Source organism: Pterocles gutturalis, unplaced genomic scaffold (genome assembly GCF_000699245.1).
Source record: "Pterocles gutturalis isolate BGI_N339 unplaced genomic scaffold, ASM69924v1 scaffold45677, whole genome shotgun sequence".
NCBI classification, from domain to species: domain Eukaryota; kingdom Metazoa; phylum Chordata; class Aves; order Pterocliformes; family Pteroclidae; genus Pterocles; species Pterocles gutturalis.
This window is the reverse complement of record NW_010117111.1, coordinates 1-16,551: the sequence shown is the minus strand read 5'-3', so window position 1 is coordinate 16,551 and position 16,551 is coordinate 1. Positions and strand designations below refer to the sequence as shown.

Genomic DNA, 16,551 nt, shown 5'->3' with positions numbered 1-16,551 from the left:
TTCCTGCTGCCTGGAGGGGTAACAACCACAGGGCTCTCCCCAAAGGCCAGACCCGTTGAAAGAAAAGGGGGTTTTGGTTTTGCGATTTTTTATAAAATTATTCTCAGTGTGTATGTGCCGTTACAGATGTCCTTGGAAGTTCTTTAACTTTTTTTTTTTTACCCACGGATCTATTTTTTTTGGCGTGAAAGTGATTTCCCTGACCTAGTGAGTGTTAGTGGCTGATCTCCTAGCTGTTGCAGTGGTTGGTGCTCCAGAGCTAGTGTTCTGTCCTGTTATCCAAGAATCGTCTGACAATACATGGAAGAGCTTTATCTCCATGTATCGTCTAATCGCTGCGTTGTGCACATGTGCTGAAAATATCTTTGTTAGATTTGATCTTGGTCATGTAAGAGATGTCTGTTTCTAGATGCACGTGTTCTAATCCTGTAAATCTGTGTTCTTGCAGTTTCTTCTTTTTGTGAAGAAAATGGCACACAGAGCAGTGTGTGTAATCCTGCAGGTTCTGCTTGTAGGCTGTAGAGACAGTTCCTAGCTGTGAACAGCTTTATGTGACTTACTGTCATTTTGCAAAATCTGCACCTGAAAGACTTCAAGAACAGGATTTGTCCAGCTCTTCCCTGTCTTTGCATTAATCCTTTCAGCTGTAAATATACAAATGCAGAACCCAGTGTGACTTGAGGGCTGGGCAGCTGCTTAGGGTGTTTACCATTTGGAGGAGTATTTATAGTAGCTGAATTAAAAAGTAAAGAATTTGAGGCAGACACACACTGAGAGGTTTGGTGGTTTTTTTTTTGCTTGGGTTATGCTCACTTGATAACTCCATTTAAAAAAAAAAATTAAGTGTAGTAAACCAAGTAGCAAATCAAACTCGCCTTTAAGGGAAAAGCTTACGCCTTATTCCATTACCTGACAAAATTGGCTTTAGTCATCTTTGGGCAGAAGAGCTGTTTTGATTATTCTGTGAAAATGAATATATTCTTTGCCCAGAAAAGTAAGAAATGTAATATGATACAAATTACAGCTCTAGTAGAGTTCTTAAATAAGAAGATTCTGAGTGTCTGTATGCAGTTCATGTGATGCAGTGTATGCCTGCTTCATTTTTCTTTGAACTTGATTGGGGGATGCTCCTTTGAGATCTGAAATGCTGTCCAAAAAATAATACTATCCTCAAAGAGACTGCGGTAATGGCTGCCTGAATCTAACACAGAGGTATTTGAAAAGCCTAGTGATCTTGTTATTTTTGCAATAGCTTTGTGTCTTCTGATTTATATTTTCTTTTTAATTGAATCTTTCACTGCAAACCGTTCATACTAGATACTGGTTTGTACTGCCCTCGTCCAGCTTCTTACTCTAATCATGTATGTGTAGTGGTCTTACTAGAACCACCCCCCCATACACCCTATTGCCCCTCGGAAGGTCTGTGCAAGGACTTATTAATTAAATTACAAGACCGCACCCATATAAAGGTATTGACTTGGAGGACTAAGACTTGCATCAAATGCTATTCATCAAAATGAGTTTGCCTGACTGCATGTGAAGAGTTTAAAGTTGGAAATACCATATGACTGGCTTGGAGGTAGAGTTTCTTCGAAAACAAAACTGAAAATGGGAATGCCAAATATATCTGTAAAACAGTCTTTCCTAGCAGGGATTAAACTTGCAGTGTGAAGGTAGAGGAAGTGCACCTCTTTGTAGCAACACCTAGGACTGACATATAATTTCTTTTAAAGTGATACTTAGTGTGTGTCTTTTTCCTTTCTCCAGTATGAAGTGGAACAGAACAGAATTTACCACCTGAAACTGCTGCTTCAAGTTCAGATCAGGAAAAGAATATACCACATTGCAACAACAACTCAAGACCAAAGAAGAGGAAACTTATACTTACACTGAAGATACAAGGCTTGATCTGAAACAAGAAGTTTGTGCCTACTCAACAGCTTCAAAAGAGCACGTCCCGACGCTGCTAGTAGTCTTTGTTTTCTCCAGTGCTGTATTGAAACTGCCCAGGGCAGCAGCATTTGTATACTCTGTTAGCTTGATAGTTCACTTTCTCTTGCTATCTTTCTTTTTTCTCTCTCTCTTTCTTTCTCTCTCTCTTTCTCTTTTTTTTTTTTTTAATAATAGCAGTCTTCATCCTTAGAAACTAGTGCTGAAACAGAAGAATCGGCCAATACTACTGAAAGTGCAATATTTGAATATCACTGCGAGGTTGGTGCACGTGTTATATAAAGAATTGTACATATTTCTAAACTTCATAGGAATCTAGTTGTCAACAGACGGATGCGGTGGTTTTTTAGCAACTCTTTTCTGTTACGTTGGTTTAGTAGTAGTATGACAACGGTAGGTGAAATGTGGTTCTAAATAACAATAATTATAACCCTGGAGAACTGGTTATTGATGTTTCTCTCTTCTAGTAATGGTGTTGTTGTTCTAATCCCTTTTTTCCAAATACTGTCTGTTTAGTCATCTTTAAATCTGCACAGGTTCTTTTTCCTTTCTCTGAGTGTTTTTATTGGTGAGGTTCATAGTCTTGTAAACTGGCAGGTCAGCTGTTTTACGGGTCAGCCCTTGGGAGCTGGCAGTGGCCAGTGCAGTCAGGTAGTCGTTGTGGTCCAGTATGGAACCACGTATTGTAGGTCCAAGCAAGTCTGGTTTGTACGTCAATACGTTGATGTGAAACAGTGGATGTGGGAGTACTCTGAGGTATAGTGCTTAAGTCAGAAGTTTCTTTTGGTCTAAGCAAGCTTTATTTAGGTGTTGTATTTTTAGCCTATTTTATAAATATGTTGCCTGTCTAAATTGTAAGGATTGTTGTTTTACAAAAGCTTGACTATTTTGATGTTCTTGCTGTATGTTAAAAGTGGTTAGAATTTGCTTGTTACAGTAACTTCCACAAGCTCTTTGTGTTTGTTATTCTGCTATGTGGACATGGAGAAAGGAAACTTAACATTAGTAGAGTGTTTTTTTAAAATTCCCCGCCCCCCCTACACTTTGTTTTAAACAGATGAGCTTTGATCCAAACCTGCTCCACAACAATGGACACAACGGGTACCCCAATGGTACTTCGGCAGCGCTGCGTGAGACTGGGGTTATAGAAAAACTGCTGACCTCTTATGGATTCATTCAGTGTTCGGAACGGCAAGCTAGACTGTTCTTCCACTGTTCACAGTATAACGGCAACTTACAGGATCTCAAAGTAGGAGGTAATCAGGCACCTTTCAGGGCCCAGTCTCTTTCAGTTGCCATAGAAAATCCTTTTATCTTGTGTCATGAACAGATGCATGCTGGTGCTTCTGAGGGGCTAAAGAGACAATTGAATTAATAGTTCACCACTCCTGACGAGAGATCTTTTCAGTGCTTTAGATTTGTGCAGCTTGTATTAATACAATTGTGGCCATTCTGGAAAGGGTGCATTGCTAGGGCCAACGTGTATGACTGAGATGGAAGCAAGTGGTTAGACTATAGAAGAACATACCTCACGTACTCAGTATTCCTTTTTTTAACATTAGAATGATAGAATCCTAGAATGGTTCGGGTTGGAAAGGACCTTAGTGACCACCTAGTTCCCACGCCCCTGCTATGGGCAGGGACACCTCCCATGGATGATTGTTTTTCAGAATGGGGAGACTGCTACTAATTAATGTGTCAGTGAAGCTTCTAAACAGTTATGTTGTCTGAACTCAGTGTAAAGTGTGCTGTACAGTGAGCAGGGCAGGGGGAGGGAATTACTAAGGGGCAAGACAATAGAATAGTTCGTTAGCAGCAGGAGTGAATAAGCCGAATAACCAGAGAAATATTTGCAAATAGTGTCCTTTCTTGGTAACAAAAGCACCTGAGTTTTACTTTGTTGTGTTTGGCTCAAGCAGTAAATTATCAAATGTAATGATTTAGTGATTTAAAAAGCAAACAAATAAACCCAAACAAAACTCTGTGATGCCATTATCATGTTTGATTGTCTTGTAGATGATGTTGAGTTTGAAGTGTCTTCTGATCGCCGAACTGGAAAACCCATTGCTATTAAATTGGTGAAGATAAAGCCAGAAATATTACCTGAAGAAAGAATAAATGGACAAGTTAGTGCCTGTTTTCTATACATGCATAGTTTCCATCCTTTACTCCAGTACAGAAGGCTAGCTTTCATTTAGCATGCATAAAAACTGCATAAAGTACTTTGTTATACTGAAGTATATTTTTGTTGTTCTGATAAAACGTTCAGAGGTTCAATTCAAGCTCTTACTTGGCTCCAAACCATTCTTAGAATCAGCAGGTGTCTGTGAGATTGAAACTTTGCAGGATGGCGTTCCCCTTTCGAGTACACTAGAAGTGCATCCCTGAGCGTACAGTAGAGGATACTGAGATTAATATTGTATTCAGCAGTGCTGCTCCTGAATTGACTAGCAATGGATTTTTTTTTTTTTTTGACTGGTAGGTTGTGTGCGCTGTTCCTCACAATTTAGAGAGTAAATCTCCAGCTGCCCCGGGTCAGAGTCCAACAGGGAGTGTATGCTACGAACGTAATGGGGTAAAGCTTACATATTTTACTTGAACTCTTCACTGATTTTTCACTGTGGTCTATGAGCACAAAAATTGACAGCATTTAATTTAGACAATTGATACTGCTAAGAACTGTAGTTCTTGGCCAAAAAATAAAAGCATGCTTTGGTAATTACTACAAACAGAAATGCTAATTTGTCAGCTTACTTGCTTATATCTGTGGAGAACTTTATATAGAGCCACATAGTTGTTTTTTCTCTTTTAAAACTAATGAAGCTGGATTATGTAACATTCACATATCCTTATCTTGAACTTCTAAAGTTTAGAAATTGACATTTAAAGATGGCCAAATAAGTCTTTCAATCTAAGTTGCTTGTTACAGACTCGTGAAAACAGCACGATGGAAAACAATGTTTTTGCGTGCCATGTTTGACCATTTTTTATTTTCTCACTAAATTAATTTCTTTAGTAGCAGATATTGTTATTAAACAAAACTGTGTTAATCTTTCTTTGAAACAATTATTCTGCAAATAGTCTAATATTAGTTAATATAAATTTACAGGAAGTATTTTACCTGACTTACACCCCGGAGGATGTTGAAGGAAGTGTACAGCTGGAAACAGGAGATAAAATAAACTTTGTAATTGATACAAATAAACAGTAAGTTGGTATTGCTTTTCTGAATTAATGCTTTTAGTAGTCAGTCAGGAATTCATGCCTGTTCCAAGAACTAGAGTGACATGAAATATAATATTAATTTTTGCTTCAGTTTTGCGTTGTTTCAGGTTTACTCTGTTTACTTTTTTTCTGCCTAGTACTGGTGCTGTAAGTGCTCGTAACATTATGCTATTAAAAAAGAAGCAAGCCCGCTGTCAAGGAGTAGTCTGTGCAATGAAAGTAAGTGATGCTTTAGCTTTAAAGTTTCACTTGAAAATGAAATGCTGTTCTGAAGAGTGGTGTTATAAGTAATGTTTAGGCCATTGAGAGCTATTAACAGCTTGGAGCTGTAGGTCTAAACTGCTTGAAACGGTTTAAACGCTAATCTTCGACACTAGTACTGTTCTTAATAAAGGAAGTCCCATTTATTTCTGCTTATATATTTCCTGTAGTCTCTTAGATGTGTGCACTCGTAAGTCTGCTATATTGGTATGTCATAGTGTTTCGTTGTGTTTGATAGAACCTGTAAAATTTTGTCTTGGTATTATTAAGAGAATAGACAATTTATTAAACACTTTGTTCTGTTCTTAGGAAGCGTTTGGATTTATTGAGAGGGGTGATGTCGTGAAGGAGATATTCTTTCATTATAGTGAATTTAAAGGTGATCTAGAAGCCTTACAGCCTGGCGATGATGTGGAGTTTACAATCAAAGACAGAAATGTAAGATGAAATCCAGTAAAAACTGAAGACAAGACCCTAGGGTGTAACTGGACACCTGTCTATTTTCCAAAATTTGCTTGTAAAAAGCGGGGGGGTGGGGAGATCCATTGCAAAATGTCTGCTACCTTAGCTCTGTTTGACTGACGTTGTGCTTTTAGGGTAAAGAAGTTGCAACAGATGTTAGACTGCTGCCTCAAGGAACTGTCATTTTTGAAGATATCAGCATTGAACATTTTGAAGGAACTGTAACCAAAGTAATTCCAAAAGTACCCAGCAAAAACCAGGTGAATTTCAGTATTTACTAAAGTTTATGTGAAATGTTGTATTGATTGTATTGAATTCCAGTCAAACAGTAAAAATGTTCCCCTTTCCCCATAATAGTCTGCTGCAAAAGCATTGTGTCTGAGTAAACAAGTAAGCTTGTACTTCACCTAACAACCATTGATAGCAGTCACAGTGTGCAACTTTTCTAAAGGTTATAAAGAGCAAGAATGGGGGTAGTGGGCAGTATGTGTTTTCTTTAATGTTTCAAATTCCCATTGAATTTAGTGGGTTTAGCATGTGTCTTGAAGGCAAAAGTATATGAAAAAGGGGAGAAAATATTTGCTGGAGTAAGCCCGATCTACAGATTCCTGTGAGCATTAGCAGTTAAGTTTTTTGACAGAGAGGTAACTTGACCTTTAATATTTGGCTTTGAGGAAAGAGTATATACAAGCACTTCCCTTAAGTTTTTAGGTGAGTCTGCATACTGTCTTGCATTTGGCTGTGGACAGTAAATTACAAATTATGGGTGGTAGAAATTAAGTGTGGTGATCTCAGTCCAGCAGGCATTTCGTGTCATCCACACTTCTGTTAGCATTAGTGTTTCTGCCAACTATTCTGTCTGCAATTATCCTGAGTCTTGTAGATGAACTAACTTTTTCTGTTGGATTTTCTGTCTGCTAGAGTGATCCGTTACCTGGCCGCATCAAAGTTGACTTCGTGATTCCAAAAGAACTTCCATTTGGAGACAAAGATACAAAATCCAAGGTGACCTTGCTGGAAAGTGACCATGTTCGATTCAATATTTCAACAGACAGACGTGACAAACTGGAACGAGCCACCAATATTGAGGTTCTCCCCAATACTTTCCAGTTTACTAATGAAACTAGGGAAATGGCAAGTATCTATCTTTAAGTTTCTATTCTTGAGGGGAAATTAAAGTAAAACGTGGGGGGTTTGTCTTAAACAATAACTTTATGTCAAAATCACTGGTGTCTTCCATTGCCTGTTGTGAAATCCAGTCCTCAGATGTACACTTCAGACTTAAGTGCTTAAATGGTACAAAATTCAGAATTAATCCTGTGCGTCTTTCCTTTAAAAGAATAAAGAGTTAACTGCTGAGTAAATGAAATTACATTAGAAAATTAGACCTTAATTGGCCCTCTTGTTTTGGATTGCTAGCTCGGTATAGCAGACAGAAGTCATGTAATCTTGAACAACTGGTATAAAAATTCACGTGCTTGAGTCTAAATCGGTAACTACTCATGTTCCTGAGGAAACTGGAAGAATTTGGGGCTACTTTGGCTCAGGTAGTGCAAAGTCTTAAGATTCAGAGGAGGTACTGTGTGCAGCTTTTGGATTTCATATTTTTTGGCCAATCTCTCTGTCTGAGAGTCCAGCAGAAGGATAGTGAAGAGCTGCATTCTGTCACATACAAAAAACTCTTTGTGGATTGCAGGGACTAAGATGGATGTCCTTATCAGTATTAAAGACTATCTTTCATTCCTGTAGCTTGGAATGTTGGTTCTGTTCCAACTAGACTGTGAGTTTGCCTTCCTTTTCAGTTGGAGTCCAGTTACAGTGCTGTCACATCAGTATGCTGTGAAGTAGGGACTCTGCTTTAAGAAAACTGCTTTGACTTCAGCCCCTCTATTTTTGGTACTCTGTCTTGTAGGCTTATGATGTTTCTACTCTGGCTAGATATATTTTCCTCCCTGAATTGATCTGTCATTGAGGTGACAAGTATTGGCTGCTTCTGGAAAGGTTAGCTGATTATCCTGAGCTTGTGAAAGCTGTATAAGAGAAGAATGTTCCTAAAGGTGGAAAGTACCTTTGCATTGTCATTCAAATCCTATAAGCCTCCCCTGAGACTTGCTAAAGGCTCTGTAGTAACTGGGCTGAACTGAATATGTTCGTTTATTCTGTCTTGCTCAATACCTCTAGCATGATCTGGTACTAGTTCTTCCTAACTTGAGTAATGAACTCTTTCAGCAACTTTATGGAGTGGTTTTTTTATTATTATTGGGGTTTTTTTTCTTTGTTAGTTTGTTTTTTAAACAGAGGTCAGGGTAAGACAGTTGATGGGACACAAGGTTGAGAAGCTAGATAAGTACAACTTGTTTGCATTTCAGGTTGACCATAGCCATTAGCACTACGGTTTGTAAGGAAGCATATTGCATAAACTGAGAAGTTTATTCATAAGATTCAGGCCTTGTGTTCTGATAATTATGTACTCCACAGACAGATGTCGCGTACTAGTAGTACAACTGTAATTGTCCATTTGACTATTCTCAGGGTGTGATTGCAGCAATGAGAGATGGCTTTGGCTTCATTAAATGTGTGGACCGGGATGCTCGCATGTTCTTTCACTTCAGTGAAATTATGGATGGAAATCAACTCCATATTTCTGATGAAGTAGAGTTTACTGTTGTTCCTGTAAGTGAGATTAATATTTTTATGAAATCTTAGTATTTAAAGAAATTGTGTGCAGATTGTCTAAAATCTGATCAATCTTGTCTTTCAGGATATGTTGTCTGCCCAAAGAAATCATGCTATAAGGATTAAAAAACTTCCCAAGGGCACGGTTTCTTTCCACACCCAATCAGATCACCGTTTTGTGGGCACTATAGACAAAGAAGCTACTCCGGCCAAAGCCACTAGCCCAAATAAAGGCAAAGAGAAGGTAATGTTTCTCTTCTACTTACGAAGGACCTGTTCTGTATTCTGGCTTTGGAGAATGAAGCTGCTTCCTTAAAATCTGTAATTCAGCTTTTTGAAGCACCGTTTATCCTGTACAAATGTGAACCATATTGAATAGCTAATGACAGCCGTCAGTGAAAACTAACTTGTATGAAACAAGATAACGAAAGCATTGTTCACAATGATGTTGTTGAGGATAATTTTCCGAGAACTTGATGAGAAGTTTCTTTCTGCCTCCTATCACGTAAGATGCTAGATAGAGTTGGTTAGAATTAAGTTCCGTGGGCTATAGGAGAGCCTCTGTTTTGTCATACAATTTTAAACAATGCTAGAATAATTTCAATAAATACTTACTGGAAACGGGGAAAATAGTTTCTTTCCTTTAAAAATACTTTCTAGTATAATTTAAAGCTTCTTACTCAGAGTTGATTGCTTTGTTCTGTTTTTCACTGCTTACTGAGCAGTTACTGTGAAACACTGGCTCACACGAGCAGTGCTTGAATTGCATGTAGTAAGCTTGTTTGCTTACAAATAAGACATTGATTGTTGAATTCTGGTGTCTTGTTTTTAGGAAGCTGAGGATGGAATAATTGTTTATGATGACTGTGGAGTAAAACTGACCATTCCTTACCAAGCCAAGGATGTGGAAGGATCTGCTAATCCCCAGATAGGAGATAAGGCAATATAACTAAGTATACCATTGGGAAATATTTTTCTGTGCATTGTGAGATGTGAAATTTTCTTTGTCTTGTTAGTTGATTTGTTCTCCCCCTCTCAGAACAAGTGAAGGGACAAGGCATGTGTGCGTGTGTCACCCATTTCTTTTCTTCTGCCCTAGGTTTGAGTGGCTTAATCTTCTGTATAACTAAGAAAAATATCCTAAAACCTGGTGATACCTATATGAAAACACTGTCTTAGTATGTAAATGATGCTTTTTAAACAAGGAATTTTTATCATTAAGACAGTGGACTCTGCTTGTGAATAATGAAGAGAGGGAATTAGCGTAAAGACTTTGAGATTAATGTTGGAGAGTGAGAATTTACCCTTACCAGCAAATTAGTCTGAGAAACAATGTTTCTGGGAAAGTAGTGTCTAGAAAATTTCTTTCCTGGAGAGCCTAGATATTGATTAGAGCTCCACAGCTTTGAAATTAGTTGTTTCAGGGGGTTTTTTTTGTTGGTGGTTGTGGCTTGTTTGGGTTTTTTTTCTATCTGGTACTGATAAGCTCCTCTTTGACAGGTTGAGTTCAGTGTTTGTGAAGTGAAGAGAACTGGTCTGCAAACAGCCATTTCTGTCAGAATGCTAGGACGCAATTACAGCTCGAAGAGGCTTTTGGGATATGTGGCAGCCCTGAAAGATAACTTTGGATTTATTGAAACAGCCAATCATGATAAGGAGATCTTTTTCCACTACAGGTGAACAGCAATTTTTTATTATCTGTTTGTTTGTGTGGGTGGGTTTTTTGGTTTTTTTTGTGTGTGGGGTAGAGTTTGGTAGGGTTGATGGTTAAACCCATTTGGATTTACACACATATATATGCTTAGGTGTCTCAAGTTCCACTTATTATCTCTGCTGGACTGGTTCAGGCTTTTCTGTTAGTCAGCAGTATTGGTGTTCTGTGCTTCTGAATCCCAGGCCAGGAAATAAGAGTTGTGTTGTATGTTTGAAATGCTTCACTTTCTTGAAAATGTGAGGTGCTGAGCTAGTTAAATGGTTTCTGATCATCTTATGTAAATGTTGGGTGAGCATCACTGTTGTCATGTAACTAAAGGAAAGTTGTACATTATTCTGTTCCTGTAGCGAATACTGTGGTGATATTGATAGCCTGGAACTTGGAGACACTGTTGAATACAGCTTGTCAAAAGGCAAAGGAAACAAAGTTAGTGCAGAAAAGGTGAACAAAACACACGCAGGTAAGACTACCTGGTATTTTCTGCTTACAAGGCTCTTGGCAGGAGCTGATGGATGAAGTTCATTAATAATCTATTTACAGTTGGAGCTTAGACCAAGAGGACAATGCTTAATGTGGTGGTCATTGATTTCCTGAAAGCTGCTGCCTGTGTTTCCAGAGGACAGACAAGTGTAGACTAACAGTCCTGTAGACAGCAGCAACTCTTTGGACCTTTACTGTACTCTGTCTTCTTCAATTGGAGGGTTATAAGGAGACATTGATCTAGTGTCAGAACTGGCCAAACTGGTAATTGCACTGGTTGTGCTGTACCTGACAGAAGGGATACCCGCAGGAGGAATGCAGATTGGGGTATTAAGGACTTGTGGGCAAAAAATGCGTACTTAAAGATTATTGAATTATTAAAGTGAGCAGGGAATGGGAATGCAGTGGAAGAGAAGTAAAATACTTTGATTTGCTTTTCCAGTTCCATGGCCTCTAGTTTCATGAGAAGCTAATGTTTTTCTGCGTCCATGTCAATGTGGTCTTGATTAGAAAAGCTGTCCCAGTTTTACTGGGTGAGAGAGTGCACTGCCTTAGGTGTCTTGCGGTGCAAACTATTGGCTCCTGGTCACTCTGAATCTCTTATTAATTCTTTTTAAAATAAGGTGTGACTAGAACATCCTGTTCTTTTACTGTCTTGTTTCTTTTCAGTGAATGGTATCACTGAAGAAGCTGATCCAACTGTTTACTCTGGTAAAGTAATTCGTCCTTTGAGGAGTGTAGATCCCACACAAACTGAATACCAGGGCATGATTGAAGTTATGGAGGATGGTAAGATTTGTTGCTTTTAAATTGTGTTTCTTTCATAAATGCATGAAAGTGTAGAAGTTCAGTGAACTAAATAGAGGTGTTCATGCTACAGACTATATTCATACAACTACCTCCTCCTCCTCCCCCTCTACTCTGCCCTGGTGAGACCACATCTGGAATACTGTGTCCAGTTCTGGGACCCTCAGTTCAAGAGGGACAGAGAACTGCTGGAGAGAGTCCAGCGCAGAGCCACAAAGATGATGAAGGGAATGGAGCATCTCCCTGCTGAGGAAAGGCTGAGGGAGCTGGGTCTCTTTAGCCTGGAAAAGAGGAGACTGAGGGGTGACCTAATCAATGTTTATAAATATGTAAAGGGTGAGTGTCAGGAGGATGGAGCCAGGCTCTTCTCTGTGACATCTAGTGATAGGACAAGGGGCAATGGGTTCAAGCTGGAACATAGGAGGTTCCACTGGAATATGAGAAAAAACTTCTTCCCGGTGAGGGTGACAGAGCACTGGAACAGGCTGCCCAGAGAGGGTGTGGAGTCTCCTTCTCTGGAGACATTCAAAGCCCGCGTGGATGAGTTCCTGGGTGATCTGATCCCGGTGTTCCTGCTCCGGCAGGGGGATTGGACTAGATGATCTTTTGAGGTCCCTTCCAATCTAATATTCTGTGATGCTGTGATTCTGTGACTAAGCTGGCAGTAAAAGTATAATTTCTAATATTGGAAGTAAATTCTAAATGCCCTCTGGTAGGAAAGGATGCTTCTCAACTCTGTCTTGCACATTTTCCTCCTATAGGTGAGATGAAAGGAGAGGTCTATCCATTTGGAATTGTTGGAATGGCAAACAAAGGTGACTGTCTGCAAAAGGGAGAGACTGTAAAGTTTCAGCTCTGTGTTCTTGGTCAAAATGGGCAGACAATGGCTGTCAACATCACACCGTTCCGCAGAGCCACAGTGGAATGCGTGAAAGATCAGGTGAGTGACATGCCATGCAGACAAGATTTCTGTTAATAGGAAATAACTGATTGACTTGGCATGGGGATGTGAGAACCCACTTCAGCACTTGAATCTGGAAGCTTGTTGTGCTCGAACAGAAAGCTTTGTGCTCTGGTTCTAGGGAAGCAGGTTTGTGTAATGCAAGTACTGGTTTATGCCAGCCTGTGTAGTGTGACTTTAGTAAAGGTGAATTGGGTACTTGGTTTGGTTCTGATACATGGGTCCTACTGGGCAGCAGTTCCCCCTGTGGTTGATTCTGAAAACCTGTTTTTGAGATGCCCTAAAAATTGGTCTAACTAGTTTCTGCTGAACAGGGCAGTTAAAACATATTTAAAAAATTAAAAAAAAAGAAACTGCGCGTACTCCGCTTCTAGAGGAAGCTTCTTCACAGCATTAAGCAGTCGATGATTACAGCCCACCTGAAAAGCGAAGGTTGATCGTTCTCCTAGGTAGCTGCATCTCGGAATGATTAGAAAACTAAGTGCTGTGGATGCTTTTTATTTTTATAGTTATTCTGCAGCACTCAACTCCAGTCATCTATGGGGAGGCGAGGTGAGTTTTGCTGGTTTATATGTGAGTGGAACAAGAAACTGAAGTAACTGACTTCTCACACCAGTGACAGACCAAAAAATGCAGTAGTTCCTACTGTGTGACTTCTAAGGTGGAGTGGTAGAAAAGAATAAGCATCAGTTTAATACAACTGCCAGGACTTCGGCAGATTTCAGAACTGCCAAACTGTTCTATAGACTTTGGGGTTTAAATTTGACTTTACAGACCCAAGAAGAGTGCCTAGACTTCCAGAAGTGTTTCCAGATGGAATGTTCTGTTCAGTGTAGAAATTGCATTATCACTCTTGCTAGGTACTTCAGGTTGTTGGAGTTTTTTTCTAGAAGTAGTTAAATTGCAATAATGACTAAGTCATTGCATCTGTTTGGATCAGAAGGAGAGAAATAACCTTGTGATGTTTTGGATTTCAGTTTGGTTTCATTAACTATGAAGTGGGTGACAGCAAAAAGCTCTTCTTCCACGTCAAAGAAGTTCAGGATGGTGTGGAGCTACAGGCTGGGGATGAAGTGGAGTTCTCGGTGATCCTGAACCAGCGCACAGGAAAATGCAGTGCCTGTAACGTGTGGCGTGTCTGGTGAGGATTTATAATTAAAGTGATTTAATCTGGTGTATTGACTGCATCACAGGAGCAGAGTGCATGCTGCTTCTCCACCGGGAGATCTGAATGTCAGCTGGCTTCAGCGAGAGCCTCTCACGTGAGAACTGCCAGCACTTGTAGGGTGTCTTTCAGTACAGTACAGCAGCAGAACTCTCAGCTTTTCTTATTACAGATGGCTTGTTCTGCTTTTAAGCTATTGTTAAGAAGCTCCCCCCATAGCAGGAACTTGGATACAGCCTTCGAACTAGAAATTAATGAGTAATAAGAAAACTGATGGTATTCTTGTGTAGTTGTTGGCCTCTCTGGCCAGCGTAGTACATAGTGCTTCTACTTGTTTCTTGAAGAGCAATTGTCATTTTTAAATAGGAAAACAACGTTGTTAGGCACTTTTTTCTTTCTGGCATGTCATTTCTGAAGGGTGATGGGTAACTTTTTTGCTTTTGAACTACTTATATATTTTGAAGCAAACTGCACAATTTGGATTTTGCTTAAGCTTGAGATAGCACTTCTAGAGCAACAGGAAGCTAACATTTAATTTTTTTCCTCTCAAAAATGTGTTATCTTCAGAGATGTTAATACTATGCTGTTACATGCCAGCAACTCGTAAGCCTTTTATTGTTCCAGTTAAAGGGAACAGAAATGCAGGAAATACTACTTAAGTCTACATGAGAATAAACGCAACACCTCTACTCACTCAAAAATAGCTTTTTGAGAACACTGTTTTGAGCTCCTGCTATTTCAGAGCCCTGTGTTTAAAGTAATGGTTGTGATGCAGGTATACGTGGTGTCATCCAGAAGGTTGGTTTTTACACGAGACAGATTATGATAACGGTTTCATGGGGAAAATTACTATAAATTGGGTAGTTGACACCATCTCTGGGAAGTCACCAGTGCTCTGTATTGTTGACTCTTTTACAGTGAAGGCGCTAAGGCTGTTGCTGCTCCACGTCCTGATAGACTTGTTAATCGTTTAAAGAGCATTAATCTGGATGATGCCAATGCTCCTCGTCTAACAGTTCTTCGTCAGCCTAGGGGACCGGATAACTCAAAGGTACATAACCGGCTAGTTTGCAGAATAACTGCAGCTTGTGTTTTAACTTAGACAGCACTGCTTCCCCTGTTGGAACCCGAATCCATGTGAAACTGGTGTCTGGTTTCGCTCCATAGTGAACTAGTCACCCAGTGTGTGAGATCAGATTATTTTTATGTGAAGTTGGGGCGCTATACCTATGTCTGTAATGTACGCTGTGGTTTCAGAAGAGAACGCAGTACAGAAGCAACCAGTTGCTTCTTGTGTTCCAGCCCATAATGGCTATCTTGATTTGTTTTTTCTGTTATAAACATCCTGCTGCCCTGCCGTTCTCAGAGTTAGTGAAATCCCTTTATCTAAACTTTGCTTTCACGTAAGGTACTGCCAACACTTGATCAGCAGGAGTAAAGTGTCTGGAATCTGTGAAGTATCTGGGACTATAGTGAGCACCCCACAGAACCTGTTTTGTTACTGTCTCTGTTTTGGAAGACAAATGTGGCTAATTAGAAATGTGCTAACGATATACTTGGTTCTTGAACAGAACAGCTTTGCTTTAAAGCATGATGCTGGAGCTGAAAGTTTTGTTTTCCTTGCAGGGATTTGGTGCAGAGAGAAAGATCCGTCAAGCTGGTGTTATAGACTGATACTCAAAACCCATACCTGACATACGGCTGAGTGGTGGGGGCTGGTGAAGGGTACCGAGTATCTCCCTGTTCATCCCTTCCTCCAAATTCTAAGAAGCTATTACACCGGTTTTAACACCTTCTCATGTTATGTTTAAAATAAATTTATGAAACCATTTTAAAATTATGCACAGTTGCATTCTGGAGAACTTAAGGTGGCGCCTTATAGTATCACATTTTAGAAGCTTGTTTTGAATGGTGCATTTAACGCAACTGGTAACTGCAAATCTACATTGCCTATGTGAGTAAACATTATAGACAGCTCTGCTCCGGTAGACCCTATGGAATTCTGCACTACAATTATCTATGCTTTATCTTCCTTATTTTGGCCAAGGTGTGACTATGCCTTAGTGCTCAGTTGCGTTATGTCTTTCCTTCCAAGTGGAAGTGGAAGGCTCCCTTCAGCTCACTCTGCTCAAGTTCTGAGGACCAGGTGCGGGTGGAATAAGTTCAACTTTATATAAATCTGTGTGAACAGTCAGATAATTTAAGTTGATGGCCAAATGTTACAATGTTTTGGTATCATTTATCTTGAGTCGCTTAGCCGGCGAAGTTGTGAGAGCTCGATGCAGGTCTCTTTTGGGGGTAGAGTTATTTTTGTAGCGTTCTGAAACACTTGCAGTGCAGAATTTCATAAGGCTGAGGTGTGCCATCCGTGTGGTAATTTAAACATATTTAAAACAATGCACAAACCTGCTGCTGCTTCGAACACTGCAGCTTCTGAACCCAGTTCCTTTTCTGATTTAAATTTAAAAAAGAAAGAAGTTGTGCCTGAAGTGAATACATGTTTCTTTTTGCAGCCGGCACCTCGTGTCCTGTTCCAGATCAGTCCTTAGGCTTTCCATAGCTGTACTGAGATCTCATCAGGTGAATAGTTGATGTCCCCCCCCCCCCCGCCCCCGCCATTCCCCCAGTCAGACGTTCTCTGGGGCTGGGTGTCCCCGCGCCCCCGGCCGTTGTTCTCTCCGGAGCAGAGGCCGGACTCGGGGTGGGTTCCGCGTCCCTCTGTCCTGATCTCGGGTTTTCTTCTCGGGGAGATGCGTTATCTTTGTACAACAAACATTGCTTTCTCCAGTTTTTTCTGTTAATGGCAAAGAATGGAAATAGAATAAAGTTTTACTGATTTTGAACAAACCC

The 16,551-nt window shown here is 39.9% G+C and overlaps 1 protein-coding gene across 1 annotated transcript; it reads left to right on the top strand.

Moving 5' to 3' along the window:
* The first annotated feature begins 1,766 nt into the window (after positions 1 to 1,766).
* On the top strand, positions 1,767 to 16,292 carry CSDE1 (cold shock domain containing E1, RNA-binding). Its single transcript, XM_010075687.1, has 19 exons — positions 1,767 to 2,211; positions 3,008 to 3,206; positions 3,967 to 4,076; positions 4,433 to 4,525; positions 5,060 to 5,157; positions 5,313 to 5,394; positions 5,746 to 5,874; positions 6,033 to 6,158; positions 6,820 to 7,032; positions 8,431 to 8,571; positions 8,660 to 8,818; positions 9,407 to 9,514; positions 10,075 to 10,250; positions 10,636 to 10,748; positions 11,438 to 11,557; positions 12,337 to 12,515; positions 13,514 to 13,677; positions 14,620 to 14,752; positions 15,328 to 16,292. Exons 2-19 carry the CDS (start codon positions 3,008 to 3,010, stop codon positions 15,373 to 15,375), a joined length of 2,391 nt encoding a protein of 796 aa, XP_010073989.1. The 5' UTR covers positions 1,767 to 2,211; the 3' UTR covers positions 15,376 to 16,292.
* Positions 16,293 to 16,551: the final 259 nt, after the last annotated feature.

Excerpts from the sequence above, each read along its gene's own strand:
- CSDE1 (XM_010075687.1), top strand. The coding sequence starts at position 3,008 with ATGAGCTTTGATCCAAACCTGCTCCACAACAATGGACACAACGGGTAC. Across the intron at positions 8,572-8,659 it reads TAGAGTTTACTGTTGTTCCT|GATATGTTGTCTGCCCAAAG; the intron begins GTAAGTGAGATT and ends CTTGTCTTTCAG. Across the intron at positions 12,516-13,513 it reads TGGAATGCGTGAAAGATCAG|TTTGGTTTCATTAACTATGA; the intron begins GTGAGTGACATG and ends TTTGGATTTCAG.